The 20,412-nt window shown below is 41.0% G+C and overlaps 1 protein-coding gene across 2 annotated transcripts in view; it reads left to right on the forward strand.

Moving 5' to 3' along the window:
* The window catches only part of CACNB4 (calcium voltage-gated channel auxiliary subunit beta 4), a 152,161-nt gene that overhangs the window by 111,437 nt on the left and 20,312 nt on the right, over window positions 1–20,412 (forward strand). For both annotated transcript variants that reach the window (XM_066577428.1, XM_066577429.1), the window contains exons 4-10: window positions 999–1,121; window positions 1,680–1,810; window positions 2,735–2,811; window positions 10,374–10,393; window positions 10,477–10,557; window positions 12,707–12,765; window positions 14,917–15,026. In XM_066577428.1, coding sequence (XP_066433525.1) covers window positions 999–1,121; window positions 1,680–1,810; window positions 2,735–2,811; window positions 10,374–10,393; window positions 10,477–10,557; window positions 12,707–12,765; window positions 14,917–15,026 — 601 coding nt within the window. The remainder of the gene's footprint in view (window positions 1–998; window positions 1,122–1,679; window positions 1,811–2,734; window positions 2,812–10,373; window positions 10,394–10,476; window positions 10,558–12,706; window positions 12,766–14,916; window positions 15,027–20,412) is intronic.

Below are 20,412 nucleotides of genomic sequence, written 5' to 3' on the forward strand. Positions count from 1 at the left end.
TTGCACCATTGTAGATGGGCTGATGCCTTTTCTTTGAGAGAACTTGCCAGGCATTTTCAGGATGAATGGAGGGAAATACCTGCTGAAGTGTATCAGATGTTAGTAGAAAGTATGCCATGGAGAGTATCTGATGTCATTAGGGCCATTGAAGCCCCACTAAGTATTAACATATGAAGATAGATACTACTTTTTAAAAGTGTCCAATTAATTTGGTAGGATAGTTTATGCCTCAAACTTCAGAGTTTGATATCACGAATAATACATATAACCCTTTCATCAAGACGCAACATGAAAAAATACCCCTGAACTTATGCAGACTACAGACCAGGCATTCCTGCACCCTTCTTTAGTCCCAGGTGCCACCACATTGGTGCCTTGGAGTGAAGAGGAATGCTGGAACAGGGAAAGGTAAGTACAGCTTAAAAGATATGCAGCACCCATGGGATTTGTCTACTGTTCCAGGAGTCCGAGCGATCTCCCAATTTTCCGAGAGTCTATGTGGAAATAGGCAAGTATGGCCTAAGATCTGGATGACCTTCTAACAAACAAAAAAGAGATTGTGGACATTTTTTTCAAAGATGATGCGATCTAGGTACAACTACATGAATGGAAATTCGCTGTATTTATTACCTATGCTTTGATGCAAAAGAAGGTGCCCATGATTATAAAGTAATGGGTGGCATTTTCACAGTGGTAATGCCCATAATAGCAGCTAAACTTTCTTTGGTTCTTAACACCCATGGAAATGGGGAAAGGGGATCCCTGAGTTGGGTGACACCTTGTCCTTGGTCTCCTAGCAGATGGTTTACCTCTATGGTGTGGATAGCCTTCTATCACAGAGCACAAAAAACAGTTGGGTGCCAAACCCATCTGTAATGGAAGTTGATTTGGTTCTAATATCCTGGCATGATTTACTGGAGTTGGTTAAGTCAATATTTGCTATTTAATGAGAGTGTAAGAATTACACGGATATTCATGATGTGTCTTTGTGTCTACAGACCAAGCCAGTGGCATTTGCTGTGAGGACGAATGTGAGTTACTGTGGGGCCCTGGATGAAGATGTCCCTGTACCGGGCACTGCCATTTCTTTTGATGCCAAGGATTTTTTACACATTAAAGAGGTAAATCTGGGATGTATTTGTCTTGCCACCTGTCACCACCTAATAAAACATGAGTGGTCAGACCACAACTTGTTAAGGCTAAAAGGAAAACTGACCAGCTGCCAAATCTTCAGAGAAGGGATTTGATTAACCTCTTCAGCACCTAAGCCTTTGCCAACCATATATTATTACTTACTTCTGATCTACTGCAGGACTATAAAAACCTGTTAATGTAATGTTAATGGAAATACTTGTCAATACCTGACGATTTCACTAATGCCGATATACTGTATGCATACAATTACTTTAATTCACCATCTAATCACCCCAAAATTTCCGTATTCTGGTAAAGATAATCTGGGATCTTAATAAACCATTAGTGTGTCACCATATATGGCTGCATATTAGAGAGGTATCGAGGCATGCAAGGGTATAGTCGGGCCAATAGACTTCTATAGACAATGCATTACTAGTCTATAGGACTATGCTGGATGGGAAAAACACTAACATAAAATGGATGTTCTCGAAAATTTAGGCAAAATTTTTTACAACTTTTTAAAAATTGTTTGTGAATTTTAGAAATACAACAATGACTGGTGGATTGGGAGGTTAGTTAAAGAAGGTTGTGAGATCGGCTTCATTCCAAGTCCACTGAGACTGGAGAATATCAGAATACAGCAAGAACAGAAGAGAGGGCGATTTCATACAGGGTAAGTGACCAGTTTTTAACTTAATGTTGACTGATTATAAACTGAAGCAGAATGGATACATGCATGCAAATACTTCATTGGAGTAGAGTAGCTGATTATAGGATATGCAGGTCATTGCACACTCTACAAGTTTCACTCTGGGAGGCCTATCACAGCTCTTCCTCAAAGCCAGCAGACTGTACAATGCACACAATACAGAATGTACACAATACACACACCTGGCTGGAGGGTGGTAGCTGGGCTTCTCCCTCCCTCTCCTTTTCCCTGGGCTTCTCTTCTCTCTCCCTCCCTGTCCCTCTGAGATCACCTATTGTTTTACTTTGCAATGTACCGATAAAAAGGATCTTCAGTTTGCTTCCCTCTGTCATTGACTTTAATGCAAAAAACAAAACGGAGAGGTGCTTTCCATTCACTTTCCATTTTTTTGGATGGGAACAATAACGCTGCAAGCTGCGCTTTTTTCCGTTCAGAAAAACTGAAAGTGAAGAGAATGGAGTTAAGCTGAACCCAAACTGAGAGCAAACAAAAAAATATTGCCCTCTATGGGTTCAGTTTGCTACAGTTTTTTTAATTAAAAAAATAGAAAACAAAGACTGAGAGAAAGACACAGATGTGAAACCACCTTATAGGTGGTTTCACAGCAGCGTCAGTGCCTCTGGTTCAACGGAAAGTGGGCAGATCCCATTATATACCATGGGGTCCGTCTGGCGCTGTTCGGTTCTGTCCTGACCCGATTGACCTCAGGGATTCCCCTGTGCAAGTGGAATCCCCAGTGCAGATGTGAAAGCACTCTAAGTCAAACAAAATAATTAGATAGTTATCTTATCTTTTTATGTACTGTTGGTCTTAACTGCTGTCAATTGCTGTTCTCCAGTGAGTGTTCCTTCAAGGCTGCCAAATTAATTAGGCTATTTATTCCAGCAGTAAACCAAGTGGCACTTCTTCTTCAAGCCTTGGAGAAATGGTAACAGGAACATTTCGGGCAACCCCACCTTCTGCTGGTGAGGATCCTTAGGTTTTGTATGTGTGGTGGACATGATGATATATGGAACTGCAGAATATTTTATCCTATGTGATAGCTCATTTCTAAAATTATCTGCAAGTCAATTCAAACTTCTTGAGGGTGACCATTATGGAAGCATACACTTCCATCTTGCATTGTCTGGCAGCCGCAATGAATACGAGTTACGGGTCAGAGAAGTGTTAGTAGATCAATACATCCTTCAGTAAAACTGGCCATACACATTAGATAGAAGTGGGTTGCTAATTAAACAACCATTGAACAAATGATCATTTGGTGGACATTCATTTTGCAGATGCAGCAATACACACGTTAGTCCATATTGTCCGTCACAGTTGTTCAACCCGGCTGTATATGTTCAATGAGGCCAGTAAGTAAGATAGAACAATACCTATTGGATGGCAGCATTCCTTCAAATCAATGTCTGACCCTTTATACAGGTCTGTAGAGCAATGATTGGGAATTGAAAATCAAGCCAGAATCCATACTCAGACAGCTGTTTCAGGGGGTTTCCCTCTCATCAGTGTTTAGTAGGATCCTGGCTTGCCTAGTGAGAGGCCTATGATGTGGGTTGGGAAGAGTAACATCACTCCTTGGGGAGAGCACCAAGAAAGTGGCGCTGCAGAGGTATTGTTCAAGCTTCCTTATTTGCATATTACCCAGAGGAGCATGGATGGCCTTATAAGTCTCCTCACTCACTTTCTTAGTGTTCTCTGTATGGAGTGATGTTACCCCTCCCAACCAATGAGGCCAGGTGATGGATGAAAGATCTTTCCAGGAGCATTCTTTCAACTAAAGATTGTTCATACACAAAAGATCTTTATTTGAACAGAAGTTCTTTCGTCCGATTATTGGACAAAAATTTCAAACATGGAACAACGTCTTTCATGATGGTGACTCTTTGTTATTGGTCCGTTGAAACAATCATTCGTTGTTAAATTTCAGCCAACAAGCAATTGTTTTGGTTCAAATCATCTATTTTCATTAACTTGAGTCTATTGTATATGGGAACCTTAAGAGACCGAGTAGGGTCCTTTCCCCAGAGATCAGGGATCTGGGAATGTTTAGCTTGCAAAAAAAAAAGGCTGAGGGGAGACTTAATAGCGGTCTACAAATATCTGAAGGGCTGTCACAGTGCAGAGGGATCATCCCTATTCTCATCTGCACAAGGAAAGACTAGAAGCAATGGGATGAAGCTGAAAGGGAGGAGACACAAATTAGATATTAGAAGACACTTTCTGACAGTGATGGTGATCAGTGAGTGGAACAGGTTACCACGGGAGGTGGTGAGTTCTTCTTCAATGGAAGTGTTCAAACAAAGGCTGGACAAATATCTGTTTGGGATGATTTAGTGAATCCTGTACTGAGCAGGGGGTTGGACCCGATAACCCTGGAGGTCCCTTCCAACTCAACCTTTCTATGATTCTATGATCCACAGGATAGGGGATGACTTGCTGATTCTTGGAGGATCTCACCACTGAGACGGCCACTGATCTTGAAAACTGTGTCCTGTGTCCCCTTGTTCTGGTCACTACAGGGATGATTCTCCCACCCGCAGTGACATCACAGTGCAGGGAGGACTTGCCAATCATGCACATTCGGCACTCCATTCATGTCAATGGGCTAAGGGAAATACCCGAGCACTTGCCACTCAGCTATCTCCACAGTTGCACTGAAAATGAATGAAGCGAAAGCACACTTTGTCGAACAGTGCTCCATTCATTCTCATCCTCACTGTTGGCTTACTGTAGGCTGACAAGGGACCCCTGTTCTCAAGATTGATGAAGGTCTCTCCTTTATTGTTTACAATAATACAAAAAGTGTTTTTTTCACTTATTTTTAGTTTTTGTTCTCATAAGGGACTTGAACGTGTAATCTTTTAATCGCTTATACCATATACTGCAATACCGCAGTATTGGAGTATATATTTCTCCAGGAAATCTATTAAGAAAGGTCACAGGCATGTCTTAATAGGCAGAAAAAAATGGAAGCCCTGTGGGCCTTCAGAAGGCCCCCAGCTGTCATGACAACTGAGCAACACCTTCAGATTTCATTGCGGGGGCCCGTTCAGGACCCCCAAATGTTGAAGGGGACATTTAAATGCTGCTGTTAAAATTGACAGTGGCATTTACAGAGTTTACAGCCATGATCAGCGTTAGGCTGCTTCCATACGGGTTGTGCGATATCACTGCGAGAAAATGAGCGATATAGCATCTGTGATCTGTGTGATTTCACTGCATTTTCTTGCAACGATATCATGATTTTGTGTCACTACAAAGTCGCCCGTACCTCTACAAAGTCGCGCGACTTTGTAGCGCTCTTATTGACAGGATTTTCGGGGGGTAGGTGTGGGAGGCTTGAAATATTGCTTGATGAACCAATCACAGCCATTTCAAATCACATTGAATGGCTGTGTTTGGTTCATCAATCGCTGACTCTGATAGGCGGAGCCGCGGCGCTCGACAACCAATCACAGCCAGCGCTTTGTGGAGGTGGGGGTTTCGAGCTCCTGACTAGGAAGCGATGGCTCAAATCTACAAGCCAGTTGGACGAAGATTCAGGAGAAGACGCGGTGGAAATGACAGCGCCTCTTAGGTGATGTATTTTTTTTCTTTTTCTTACCACAGATAGGGCTTATTTTAGGACATTTACAGTAGGATTTCCTAATGTAAAAGTTGCATCACACCGCAAGAAAACCGCTTTTCATGCGATGTGATGCAACACATAGGAAGGCTCCATAGGGAAACGGGCTACAAAAAAATCTCAAATCTCTGTACAGAGCATGACCCGATTTTGTATACTTGCAATGCCGCAGGCTACAAAACATCGCTCATGTGAAAGAACCCATTGGAAAGCATGGGCTTCACATACATGCGATTTCTAGCACTGTCACATTACGAGAAAATCATACGATTTTGTCGTCCGTGTGGAAGCGGCCTAATGCCGATCGCAGCTGTTGCGGCCGGATGTGAGACAACTTATATCAGCCACCAGCTCGGCTCCCAATCCTACTGCATACAAACCCTGCATACCCAGGACATACATATAGGTCCTAGGGTGCTAAGGGGGGTGGCTTGATAGACTGCCTGTCAAATAGCAGTATGACATAATGCTGTAGCATTACATCACACTGCAGGAGCGATCAAAGCATCACATGTTGTAGTCCCCCAGGGGGCTTTAAAAGGAAAGTGAAAGTGAGATCAATAACGTTTTATTAATTTTAAAAAAAATGGACAAAAGTTTAAATCACCCCCCTTTTGCCATATCTATAATTAAAAAATCTGAATCCTAAAAGAAAAATACATATTTGGTATCATAGCGTCTGTAAAAGTCCAATCTATCAAAGTAGTGCATTATTTACTCCTCACAGTGAGCGTTGTCCGAAAAAAAACTAAAGAACGCCAGAAATGCACTTTTTCAGTCACCCTGTCTCCCAGAAAAAACACAATAAAAAGCAATCAAAAAGTCAAATGTATTCTGAATGTAAACTACAGGACATCCTGCAAAAAATGAGCCCTCGCACAACTACGTCGACGGAAAAATAAAAAGTTATTGCGCACAGAAGATGGCAGCAGAAAATAACTTTAAAAAATTAAATGTCTTTGAAAAAAAAAGAGTAGTACAGTTAAAAAAAAACTATATAAGTTTGGTATTGCAGTAATCGCACTGACCCATAGAATAAAGTTATCATGTCTTTTTTGTTGCAGTTTGTGCACTGAAGAAACAAGACGAACTGAAATATGGAGGAATGCCATTTTTTTTTCATTTTACTCCACTTAGAATTTAAAAAAAAAGTTTTTGAGTACATTATATGGTACTTTATATAGCACCACGTCGGTGGATAAATAAAGGAGTTACGATTTTTTAAAGGGAGGAGGAAAAAACAAAAATGGGGAAAAAATGGGGCCGCGTCATTAAGGGGTTAAAGCTGATTTTAGAGCAATGACTTGCCACAAGGGTCTATTTCTTATGGGTTGATTCAAAAACAACCCTTTGAACCTTATTAATGATACGTCCTTTATCTGCAATTATAAACATTACCATTAAACGCACTTAAAAGTGAGACATGTGTATGAGCTGCATAGCAGAAGGGTGGGAACTCAACGTTACGCCCTCTAGTGGCCCAAGATGTGAGAGTGGCAAAATAACATGGAAAGCAAATGTGCTGCAGCCGGAACCCACTGAATCTGTTTTGATTCCTATGGAAATGTGTTTCTTGTGTCTATTACTGCATGTTTGCCAGAATGAATTAGTCTCAGCTTGGGTTCTTGTGAAATAAATAACAATTAGGATTATTTGCATGTATAATCAGAGCTGCAAGGTGATGTCTCCTCCAAATCTGAGGCTTGCAATGTGAGAAAACCCGTTATCTGCAGCCTGTCAACACTTGTAATGGGGCCGCGGAGCTGCAGTCTAATATTAGAAAGTCTGAAGCATTGGCATCAAAACAACTGCTAAATGATTAGGTCAAGAGTGCCGACTTCTTGTATGACAGTCAGATACTGGACTACGTGGATTCTTTCCCATTCTGCAGGTCAACACAAGATGCCAGTCTTTTCATGACCAAATTTAGACAAGAAAAAAGGGAACTAAGAAGTATGCTGTCCTACCAAAAGTAATTGGACACCTGAGCAAGAATCAAAAGTAGTATTTATTTCCATATGTTAATACTTAGTGGGGCTCCTTTGGCCCTAATGACATTGGATACTTTCCCTGGTATACTTTCTGCTAATGTCTGATACACTTCAGCTGGTATGTCCCTCCAATCAACCTGCAAACGCCTGGTGAGTTCTTTCAAAAAAGATACATTGGTCTGTCTACGTCGGTGCAATGAGCGTTATTACTGGACAGTTGAACAATGGAACAATATTCTGTAGACTGATGAATCCTTCTACTTACTCCATATCCATGGATACACCTTGGTGTGGAGGATCCTGGGGAACGCCTTTTGCCTTGTGTGTTGTGCCAGCAGTTAAGTATGGCGGAGGTTCCGTTATGGTCTGGGACGTGGCATGGTCTTCGTCCGTTGGTTATAGTGACAATAACCATAAACACAGAGGTGTACCTTTATATTCTAGACAATATTGTTACAATACTCTGGGAATATTCAACCATACTTCCAACAAGACAACACGCCTTGTCACACATCCAACACTGTTTTATATTGGTTTGAGGATATGGATATTTCAAGATTGGACCGGCAGCACAGAGTCCCGATCTGAACCTACTGAACATCTCTGGGATGAACAGGAACTTTGGGTCAGGAAATATGAATAGCGTTCATCTTTGAGAGAACTCGAGAGACATTTTCAGGATGAATGTATTTCAGCTGAAGTGTATCAGATGTTAGTACAAAGTATGTCTGGAGAGTATCCGATGTCATTAGGGCCAAAGGAGCCTCACTAAGTATTAACATATGGAAATAAATACAACTTTTGATTCTTACTCAGGCATCCAATTACTTTTGGTAGGATAATGTAGTTTTTAAAGTGGTTGTATGAGAAAATAAAATCAGCTTTTTTTGTTCAGAAACAGCGCCACTTTATCCCAATGGCTATGTGAGGTATTGCAGCTTAGCCGCATTCATTTGAATGAGAATAAAGAAGCACTGCCTGTATCATGAGAAGCATTTCTTCCTAGGTGTCCTTGACTTCTAAGTTGTTAAAAACTTGATTGCGGTTTTTCTTAGTCGTGTCTGTTTCTTAACTATGGTGCATGTTTTATGACTGGGCCCCCCAACAATTAGTAGTAGATGTACAGTAATGTAGGATTAATAGGCTGTATTCCTCTTTAGCTCTATGTGGTTGGCAGTATTCATGTGGACACTGGATGGAACTGTTCATGGCCATACTTTGTTGTTACTTATGTGGGCATTTTTGAATTCAATATTGGTGTGGGTGCTGTGACTGTCACAAATCTTAGGAGACACTGGCTGTCACTGTTCATAGGGGGAGATTTTGCCTGCCACTATTTTTAGGGGTCACTCTGGATAGCAGTATGGATTTGGCAGCCAATATGCAAGGGGGTGCTGCAGTTGTTACTATTCACATGTGGGCTGATATTATTCATATGGAGCGCTCTGGTAAGCACTATTCATATTGGCACTCTGGGTATCATCATTTGTAGGAGACACTGATTGTTACTACAGGATGGGCCTTGGGAAAGTAGCCCACGTCTTATCTCGGTATTTACACGGGGCATTTTTACTGTTACTATTATTAAGGGGGCACTCTGGCTGGCACTATCCATTTGGCCACTCTATTTGTCCAAATATTCATATGGGTTCACATATTTCATAGCAGTCACTATTCATGTGGGAAATCTGGGTGCCACCGATTATCGTTAAATTAATCCATGGTGGCTCTCTAGTTGAGAGTATTCAAGTGTGCAATCTGGCGTCATTATACAGGGTGAAGCCAAAAAGACAAATCCAGTGCTATATCTCACTATTGGTGTCCTATATTGAAATAGGCTTGGATGCCCTACACGGCGGTATGGAGCACAGGACCCTAGGGGCCCCGGAACATGCATTTCAATTTTGGGCTGTAGCGCCTGTAAGAGATAGAAATTAAAATCTAACTGCACAGTTGAAGAGTGGCATGTGAGGGGCAGAAATCCACTTTCTGTGTCTCTCTACGTCCAGTGGGACGGCTGCTATGACTGAAGGAAAGAAAGCGTACTCACAGTGGTCTCCTTCCACTACAATAGGGGCAAATCATCCAGGGAGTCATCCACGATCGTCTGCAGGAGATTCAGGTACCGATCAGCATTGAGAGTCCTTGGAATGGACGTAGGTCCAAAAATGGCTCCATCCATGTACCGCAGCGGAAGGAGGTCACTTTGAGTATGCTTTCGTTACTTCAGTCATAGCAGCGGTCGCACATAACTTACACAGACGTGGAAAGGGGATTTCTCCTTTCCACATGCTACTCCTGAACTTTGCAATTGGGTTTTACTCTCTTTTACAGGGGCCACAACACAAAATTGAAATCCATGTTCCGGGGCCCCACGGGTCCGTGCACTATACAATCGTGTAGCGCTTCCATGCCTTTCTATTCAAGTATGCTACTGTTATTTCCATTTAGGACACCAGTAGTGAGGTCTAGTGCTGGATCCGTCTTTTTGACTATACCCTTTATATGTGTGTACTATGGCTGGCACCATTCATGAGGGCTATCTAGCTGCCAGCTTCTGTGGGCACTTCAGCTAGCACTATTAATTGGGAGTACTTTGATTGGCAATAATCATGATCACACTATTATGGAGGCACTCACTATGTGCAGGCAGGCATCATATAATAAAACGTTATTGATAATGTTGCAGCTATGTACTATACAATGTTGCACCTATCTTCTATACGATGTTGCAGCTATGTACTTACTATACAATGTTGCAGACTTGTTATACATTCTTTAGTGCACTATTTTGGTATTTATTTTGGCACCAACCCCATGATAAATTTTCTTTCTGATACAATAACACATGCACTATATTTCTAAGCTCTCTGTACATGGAATTAACTGTATTCTCTTTGTTTTCTAGCCAAGCCGAAGCAGAAAGTGGTGAGTTGTTTTGACTGCATCTCGCAGCTCGTCCTCAGAGTGCCAGCTGCACAGTCATTAATGACATATTATTGTGTTTTCAGACTGAACATGTTGCCCCTTACGATGTTGTGCCATCCATGAGGCCTGTAGTATTAGTGGGACCATCGCTTAAAGGCTATGAGGTATGTGACCGTACCCCTTACATCACTGACATGGATTTGGGTAGCGGTAGTTTGTGAACATTCTCCAGGAAGACAAAGCTTCTTCTTGGGTGTAATCCAATATATGCACAACTGTACCAATTGAGCAGTTCTGTTACCCAGTTAAAGGGGTTTTCTAGGATAGATCACCAATAGTTAATTGCTGGAGACTCACGACTTTGGATCCCTGGCGATCAGCTAATTGCCTGGCCTGATCTCAAAGCAGCAGGGATGGAGGTCATCATGAGGGACGGAGGTGGAAGTGCCATAGTCTACTTTACTACCATTGCAATCAATGGAGTGAAATCCTCTTATTACACTTCCACGTTCCACCCCAGTGTCAGAGGCGGAAGTGCCAGAAGTGTAAGAGCGGCTTCAGCTCCCATTGATTTTAGTGGGAGTGAAACCAGCTTTGGCACTTCTGCTCCCATTCCCAATGATGATAGCTGGCTGCACTGGGAGTGGACTGGGCAATCAGCTGATCACCTGGGATCCAGAGTGGCTGCTCTCCAACAATTAACTATTGATGACCTGATAGGTTATAGTTTTTGCTAAAAAAAAACTAAAAAAAACCTTTAGACATATGATGCACAAAACCGCTCCTGAACCCCATATAGATGACATATAGAGGTAATCTACATAAAAGGTTGGGTCACTTTGTCAATGCATTGCATTACTTATTTTGTATTGTTACAGAGTTATAGAGCTAAGTTCTCCCAGCATTCCTTGCTGTCTACTGTGAGCTTGCTGTGTATTTTAGGAAGTGCCGCCTTTACCCCACACACTGTACAGTAATCTTGTATAGGATAAAGTAACTGTCACTGTTATATAGCTGAACTAGTTTTTAGGAGTGTGTCTGACAATAAACATGTTGATTGTTTCCAGTAACAACCAACGGAATTGTGAATACAGCTCAGGGCTATAATGTCGGTTCTAACCTAAGATCAATGCAACATAAGTAATGCAATGTACAGAATTTATAAAGTTATTCCACTATTTATATATGTTATACTTACATAGAGACCTTAAATGTAGAATGGCACTCCACTAACTACATCCCCTTCCCTTTTCTTCTCATTTCTTCCTCTGTGCCCTCTTTCTGCCCCTCTTGTTTGCCTGTGGCAGTGGTTGCCCTTACTGCCCTTCCCCTTGCTAATCAACAGGGTTGGTTAATATTCGACTGCTGTGTTTCCCAACATTCAACTTTGTGGGAGGGTCTGGAATTGAAATTTTTGGTATTTGCAGGATATTTTGACAATATGTCTATAAGCAGAGTACAACACTGGAGTTAATGGTCCCAATGGCTGAGAAAGGAGGAGCTCACAGAACCAGATACAAAAGGGACAGACCCTCTCCTCTTAGCAAGTATTGCTTGCAAAATACCTTTCAGATAGATAGATATACAGATATGAGATAGATACGGAATAGATAGATATTAGATATACAAGAGGAGACAGATGTCAGATAGATAGATAGATAGATAGATAGATAGATACAATTTTGAAATCAGCATGGAAAGTGTAATAAATGGTTATTACATTACATCTGTCTACAGAAATTAGATAGATAGATGTAAGAGAGGTAGATACATTAGATAGATAGATATACAGATATGAGATATATGAGATAGATGTAAGATAGAGAGATAGATTAGATAGATAGATATATAGATAGAGATAAGAGAGATAGATACTAGAGATAGATAGACAGATATTAGATAGATACTAGATAGAGAGATATTAGATAGATATGAGATATATATTAGATAGATAGAATTTTGAAATCAGCACAGAAAGTGCAATAAATGGTTATCTGCGGAGTCTGGCGCTCCCATCCCCCGGCTCCGAAGCTCCTTAGATCTGAAGAATGCTTCTTATGTCCCTTCAAAGAGAGTGAAACCTGCAAGATTATTTTTGTGGGCGATAATTGATTCTTCAAAGAACAGATCATTTAAATACTGAAAATTATCTCTGGCTGTTAACTCCTTCCATGAATTACTCAAAGCTGTTCCTTCCCAGCTGCTGGATAGGATGAAGAAGTGCAGACTTTTCCTCTGTCTTTTCTTTCTCACCTTTATCTATTTTTTCTCTCTTGTCCACCTTGAATCCTCATTCTGCTCTCTTCTGGGAAGGTGACGGACATGATGCAGAAAGCCCTTTTTGACTTCCTGAAGCACAGGTTTGATGGGAGGTGAGGGAAAGAAACATCAGGCATCTGACCTTGGTATATTACATAGGGTGTATAGGTTCTGTGCATTTGCATTGACATGCCAAAAGTCATGGGATAGCAGTATCTAAACTGATTATGCAGTGGCGTTACCTTGGGTGATACTTGGGATCATATACCCCCTATATAAGTTGTGAGGTGTTATCTTGTGAGTGAGGTTGAATACGACCAGCGTGCTCATGGCAAGGTGACATGAATTATCAGAGTTCGAACAAGGCATGATAGTGGGTACCGGACAGAGGGGACGTTTCATTTCTGAAGTTGGGCTGGCATTTAACATTCCTCCATTGACAGTGTCACATGTGTACTGCGAAAACATCATAGAAAGAATTGCCACCAACAGTGGACAGTGTAGTGACCGCCCACGAGTGCTTAACCCCTTAAGGGCATGGCTTATTTTGGCTATAAGGACACAACGATTTTTTGGATGATTGTTTTTCTCTATTTTTCAAAAACCATAACTGTTAGCCATGTGAGGGCTTGTTTTTTGCATGGCAAACTAGTTTTTATTGGCACTATTCCTGGGTACATATAATGTATTGTAAAACATTTGCTAATTTGTTTTGGAGGGCAGGGAGAAAAAAAGCATCAATTCTGCCACAGTTTTTTTGTTTAGTTTTTTCTTTATAGCGTTAATCAAGTACCATAAATGACATGATAATTTTTTCTGTAATTATGACAATTCCAAAATCATAATTTTTTTTAGTTTTTTCCATTTTTGCACAACAAAACCCCTTCTTTTGGAAATGTATTTATTTATTTTCACAACCTAATATTCAAAGTCCCATAACCTTTTTTATTTTTCTATGGACAGGGCTCTTTGAGGGCTTGTTTTTTTGCGTGATGAGCTCTAGTTTTTATTGGTACCATTTTGGGGTGCATATAGGTTTTTTGATAATTTTTATTGTGTTTTTTTGGGAGGTGAAGTGAATAAAATAGACATTTTGCCACCATTTTTTTAACAGTTTTTGTCGTACAGGATAAATAGTGTGTTTAATTTATTGTACAAGTCGCTATGCATACAATGATACCAAATATGTGTTTTGTTTTTTTTAAATTTTCTTTTTTTTATACAAAGAGGGGAAAATGCATAAAAAGTTTTTTTTTTAATAATTTTTCTTTATACTTTTTATGTACCTGTAGGGGCCTTGAACTAGAAAATGTCTGAGCACTATGATAATGCATTGCAGTACTTCTTTACCCAACCCATTAGCCCTTCGCAATTACATTGCTGAGGGCCGATGACGTAAAAGAGGGAGCATGCTCCCTCTGTGAACCCTTAAAATGCTGCAATCTACATAGATCATAGCAGTGGGGCCTATAAGTGACTCAGGGGGCACAGTGATGCATTATTAATTGCTAAGGGGGCACAGTGAGGCCCTATTAATTAATAAGGGGGCACAGTGAGGCCTATAAATGACTGTGCATAGCAACCATGTAAACCTGGTACTCAGTGCGGCCTTACCACAAATAACTCTTCTTTAGTTAAAATAGGATACGGACAGTGTGGACTGAAGTCAATAGTTCAATAGTATTGAAGGTAGTTAGTTAGGCACCAATAACAGACAGTATTGCTGTGTGGTGCTGGCTAATGCGGGCAGGGTGCACAGTGGGGCCTATAAATTACTAAGGGAGCAGAGCAGGGCCTATAAATTACTAAGAGAGCCCACTGTGACTCTAACTCCCAGAAACCTATGTAAACCTGAAGCCGTCCCTAAGTTCAGCCTCACTCAAGTTGATGAAGCTGAGCTGCAATAGCTGATAAGAACTATATGTGTCTGGAAATAGTTCTGTTTAAGTTTTTTTTTGTAGTTACATGTAGATAGTTTACATGGAGATGCACAGGTCTACATCGGAGCTGTATACACAAAACAGGAGAATATTAGTAATCAGATTTAATGCCACTCCGTTGAACTCTACGAGTTGTGACTTTGTGAGACAATCACAGCCCATAAACCTGTGTGTATCCTGAGCCTAAATATACTGAATATAAAATGCTGCCACAATGAGAGAGAGGAAATAAAGTAAGAAAATCGATGCACTCGTCTTCTAATCTATATCAGTATGTTTACTGCAGACAGAACTGTCATTTTAACACATTGTGCCTTTTCCTAGGATATCCATCACAAGGGTCACCGCTGACATTTCTCTGGCCAAGAGATCAGTACTGAATAATCCCAGCAGAAGAGCAATAATTGAACGCTCCAACACCCGGTCCAGTTTGGGTAAGAGCTTTACATGTTAGACATATTGTTGAGCTTTTATAGAAAACATTTCAGCGATGCGGAGTATTATAATGAAGTCTTCATAAACCGGGGGATATAATGTTCAATTCCTTTAATCCGACATTTAATAATCCATATGATGTCCACCTTCCATCTAATGCATATGGACAGTTAAGGTCATGGCTGTATGGAGACATTTGGCAGCACTACTGATGGAGTTTAACTAGCAAACTACAACTGCTGTCCAAAGTCATTGACTGAGTCTAATGCAATCTTGTCTCAATAATTAAAATCAATCTGTAGCTCTACTAAAAGTCTCCATGTACCGCAGACCTCAATGGGAACCCAACCACCAGGTTGGAGCTGATGACACCAGAGGCATTCAGAAGGTGGTGGTGTTATAGCGGCTAATGATCTTATACCTTGAAATATTGAGGTTTAATCACACCCACATTATAAACTCGAACAGTCCCGCAGGTGAACCCGGACTCTACTGCTGATAGTGTAAGGCTGTAATAATATAGAGTTTAAGGCTGAAAAAAACCTATGTCCATCTACTTCAGCCTATTACCCCCTAATGTTCATCTAGAGGAAGGTAAAAAACCCCAATGAGGTAGAAGTCAATTTTCCTCATTTTAGGGCAAAAAAATTCCTTCTCGACTCCGATCTGGTAACCAGAATAATCCCCGGATCACCGACCCTTCTGAAGTAATCAGTGATATAACATGTAATATTGTAACGCTCAAGAAAGGCATCCAGGCCCCTCTTGTACTCTTTTAGCGAGTTCCCCATCACCACGTTCTCAGGCAGAGAGTTCCATAGTCTCACTGCTCTTACAGTAAAGGCCCCTCTTCTATGTGAGTGTAGAAACCTTCTTTCCTCTAGTCATGGAGAGCGCCCCCTTGTTACAGTCACAGGTCTGGGTATAATAGATGATGGAAAAGATCTTTGTATTGTCCCCTCATATATCTATACATAGTTATTTAGCCGTCTTTTCTTCTAAAGTGTATAACCCCAATTTTGATAACCTCTCTGGATATTGTAGTCCAGCTATTCTATTTATTACTTTAGTTGCTCCCTTTGTACCCACTCTGATATGTCCTTGAATACCGGTGCCCAAAACTGTCCACAATATTCCATGTGTGATCTGACCAGTGACTTGTAAAGAGGAAGAACAATGTTCTCGTCATGGGCCCCTAGATCTTTTTTGATGCTCCCCATGATCCTATTTGCCTTAGCAGCAGCTGCCTGACACTGGTTGCTCCAGTCAAGCTTACAGTTAACTAAAATCCCCAAGTCCTTTTCCATGTCAGTGTTACTTAGTAGTTTCCCATTTACTGTGTAAGGGAGCCTTAACACGAGCGTGTTCATGTGCGGTCATACGCGCGCACAAAAACACGCGTCTATTACAACCACTGAATTCCCTATGGTGTGTTCATATGTCTGTGTTTTGCAGATGTGTGCCTGTAAAGATAGGACATGCGTGCACCATAGGTCCTGCACGCATTGCCTTCAATGGAGCCGCAGAGCTTTAAATATAAACTCTTCCCTGAAAATCATCCTTTTTAGTGTAAAAAAAAAAAAATATATATATACTTACCTGTCCGCCACTGCTGTGTCCCCCGTGGGGATGCTTATCACTTATTGAATGGCGGAGAGTTGCCTGTGATTGGCTGAGCGCCTCAGCCAATCAGAAGCAGCTCTTTCAGCAGGGGGGATTTTAATTCCCCGGGTGCTGAAAGAACTTCAGTGCAGATCTGGGGACAGCGGAGACAGGATGCGGCTGAAAGGTGAGTATGATTTTTTTTTATTTTTACACCATTTTGGGTTGTTTTTCAGGGAAGCGTTTATATTTAAAACTCTTCCCTGAAAATCCCTTCAGGAGTGTCGGCAGGCCGTTGCCTTCAGTGGAGCCGCTGGCAGTAGCCACGGCTCCATTGAAGGCACTGCACGGACCTTCATACACACATGTTTTTGCGCGTACATGGGTGCGCAGCTATGTATGTACCTATGTATGCATACAAACACGCTCGTGTGAATCCACCCTAATAGTGAAATGTATTTCCTCTGCCCATGTGCAGAACCGTACATTTATATGTGTTAAACCTCATTTGCGACTATTTGCCAAACTCCCAATTTATCCAGATCCATTTGTCACCATATTCTGTCTTCTCTTGTGTTAATTACTTTATACAGTTTGGTATCATCTACAAATATTGATATTTTCTGCACAATCCCTCCACAATGTTATTAATAAATGTATTAAAAATAATAGAGCACGATACTCCCCCCTGTGGTACCCCACTAGTAACGGTGACCCCTTCCAGTACTGCCCCCTCTAGTACCCCACTAGTAATGGTGACCCCTCCAGTACCATCCCCTGTGGTACCCCACTAGTATCGGTGACCCCCCCAGTACTGCCCCCTGTGGTACCCCACTAGTAACCTCTCCAATACTGCCCCTTGTGGTACTCCACTAGTAACAGTGACTCAGAGTACGGACAATTTATAACCCCCCTCTGCTTTCTATCACTGACCAGTTACTTACCCCCTTACACATTCTCACCCAGACCAAGCATTCTCACATTATATACCAACCTTTTATGTGGTACAGTATTGAACACTTTGGAAAAATCAAGATATACAAGATCCAGTGACTCCAAGATCGAATCCCGTCATTCTGTCTATGAGTGATGGATGTCTTTGAGACTTGGATAATGTCTCTTATATCATCTACGGTCCTGTACAAATCTGCGCCCCTATACAGCAGATTGATTGGCCCAGGACAAAAGCTGCATTACATGAAGCTGTCCATGTTGCATGAACAACTCTTCTCTCTTGATAACAGAGGGGACTCCTATTTTTGTGGGTCCCTTCTATGTAAAATCAATTTCAAGATGAAAGTACATTTGTTATCTTAGTAGTGCTATCATGAACTGGGCTTTCATACCATGTGACATGGGCATGATGGCACGTGGTTGACCTAATTCCACTCCCTCAAATCTGCACTCGTTGCATAGGTTACACACCAATCTAGTCCTATGTGCCCCAAAAATACACGTTGCCGCCACTGTTTTCCTGTAAAGCAATGTCAGTCATCTAAACTTTGGTAGTGTCCCAGGGTACGGCCACTCAATGCACTCCAGCAGTTAAAATTACATTCTTATTGCGGTCTATAGGTTTTTTATAGAGCAACTAAGACCACGCTTAATAAAATAAGGGTAAAACTTTATTACAAAAAGTTGCAATTCTTGTAAAAAATAAAACTGGAAAAACTGCATACAAAACAGTTATCAAAATACAAGGAATCAAAAGTAGGATACCAGACCTTACTGATTAGATTAGTTAAGAAATCTGGACACGAGGAGACAAGTTGGCGGATGGGCTGTTTCTATAGGTACTACCATCTCCTGGAGTTCTGACCAAGCTGTTTCTGTGTCCCTAGGGTCTTAAGGGCTCCCCAACTTCTACCACCCACTCATGACATCAAGGAGGCAGGCTGATTGGATGCAAAAATGGTGGTTTTCCAAAATTTCACATGGATAGCTTATTATTAAAATAAGCCATCAATTTACAATCTGTTGTGATTCCATCCCCAGGTCCCTTTACTGCAACTTGAATACCCATGTGGCTGTTTCTGGTATTGTAGCTCAGCCCATTCAAGTGAACAGGGCTGAGTGGTAGTACTAGACACCACTTTATGGATAAGTGCCTACCAATCACTCAATAATGGTCTCTCCTAAGAAAAGCCCAAAATGTAAAACCCTGGAAAACCCCTTTCCAGTGCATTTGTCTGATGATATAAGTATTTCCTACAATACGGTACATGGTTATTCTAGCTATAGCTGTCTCAGTATTTGCTTAGTAAAATCAACCTCCTTAGTTACATAATCCAGTGCTTGCTCTTGCATGAGTCCATATTTTGCATTCATGTGTGCGACTTCATGCTTATTTGCAAAATAAAATGTTTTTGTCATTCTATTCATTGAGCGCACAATAGTGTTTTGGGCTAATTTTTCCTGGCAATCACTAGACACATTTGTCTTTACACATTCCCTCAGTTTATGAAATGTGCTTCAGACCACTGGGCATCTAAAGTGGTTTTCTCGGAGAAGAATGACACGGCCTTTTAATGCAGGCTGCGCTCGGCGTGACTGACAGTGGGTGTCACTGTGAATTAGTGTGCAAGTTAACACAACAAATCCAGTTACATTTCTAGATTCGCCGTAGATCTTGCCAAGGCTGTTGATGTGAAAAGCAAAGATCAGGCACAAAAATCAATAGTGTGAATGAAATGTTAACCAGCAGGGGCTTACGCCTTTAATTAAAATCCAACACCAAGTACATTGTTTCATGTAATATTTCCACTGTTGTGATGGATTAGGAGCAACGTCCGCAGTCCTGGAATCCTGTGAACATTGTATTATATATTATGGCTACTGCTTCTTTCTACCTATAAAAGCCATTTAAAGGGATCTTTCACTGATCGAAGATAGCTATTGACTTTAAATTAAAAAGGTGGCCTGGTTTAACCCTTTTCAGTGACAGGTTTATTATTACCATATCATGCCTCACAGGACAGGTTTTTTAAATGAGTCAACAATGCAATAAAAAAACCCGGAAGATTTCAGATGACAGCTCAGTGCTCTGCACATTTCAGCACTAGAGCTGTCCACGGAAATCTTCCCAGGTTTAACTCCATGGTCAGTGCAGCAAGTCCGGGAGATTTTCCGGGCGTGCCACTAAAGGGGTTAATAGAGGATGTTGCTAAATTCAGGACCCTCATCTATTAGCTAGAACATCTTACTATAGCAGACCCAGCTTGCCCATGCATTAGATGCACAGACTATTGATTTTTGCAGGCATGTTTAACCCCCATATGTGCCAAATCTCAACTTTTCAAAAGCCATAACATTTTTTTAAAGTCAAAATAGGTATATGCGGAAGTGTTTTTTTAAGTTTTTATTGGGATACATATGACTTTTTTATCACTTTTATTCCATTTTGTTTGGAGGTAAAATGAACAAGAAAAGCATTTTGGCTCAATTTTTTTATTTTAAAAACGTTTGCAGTACGGGATAAACCGTGTGTTCAGTTTATTATTTACGAATGCAGTGATAGCAAATACATGGCTTTCTAAATTCTTAAGCAAAAATAGGGAAAATTATGCAAAAAAAACTATTTTTTAATTGGGTTTTTTTTCGTGGGTTGTCAACCAAGCCAGACACCAATCTAAGTTTGTTAAAGATGGAAACATTGACTTACAGAGTAGTTAATGCTAAAGAGACAGTTCTCTTCCTTCTGAAGGAGAGCTAATTTGCATACCATTTTCCCCATGAAGCATTGTCAATAGACTTCATACACCACTAGGTCTCCTTAATAAGAAT

The sequence above is a fragment of the Eleutherodactylus coqui genome, chromosome 8, assembly GCF_035609145.1.
Source record: "Eleutherodactylus coqui strain aEleCoq1 chromosome 8, aEleCoq1.hap1, whole genome shotgun sequence".
NCBI lineage: Eukaryota > Metazoa > Chordata > Amphibia > Anura > Eleutherodactylidae > Eleutherodactylus > Eleutherodactylus coqui.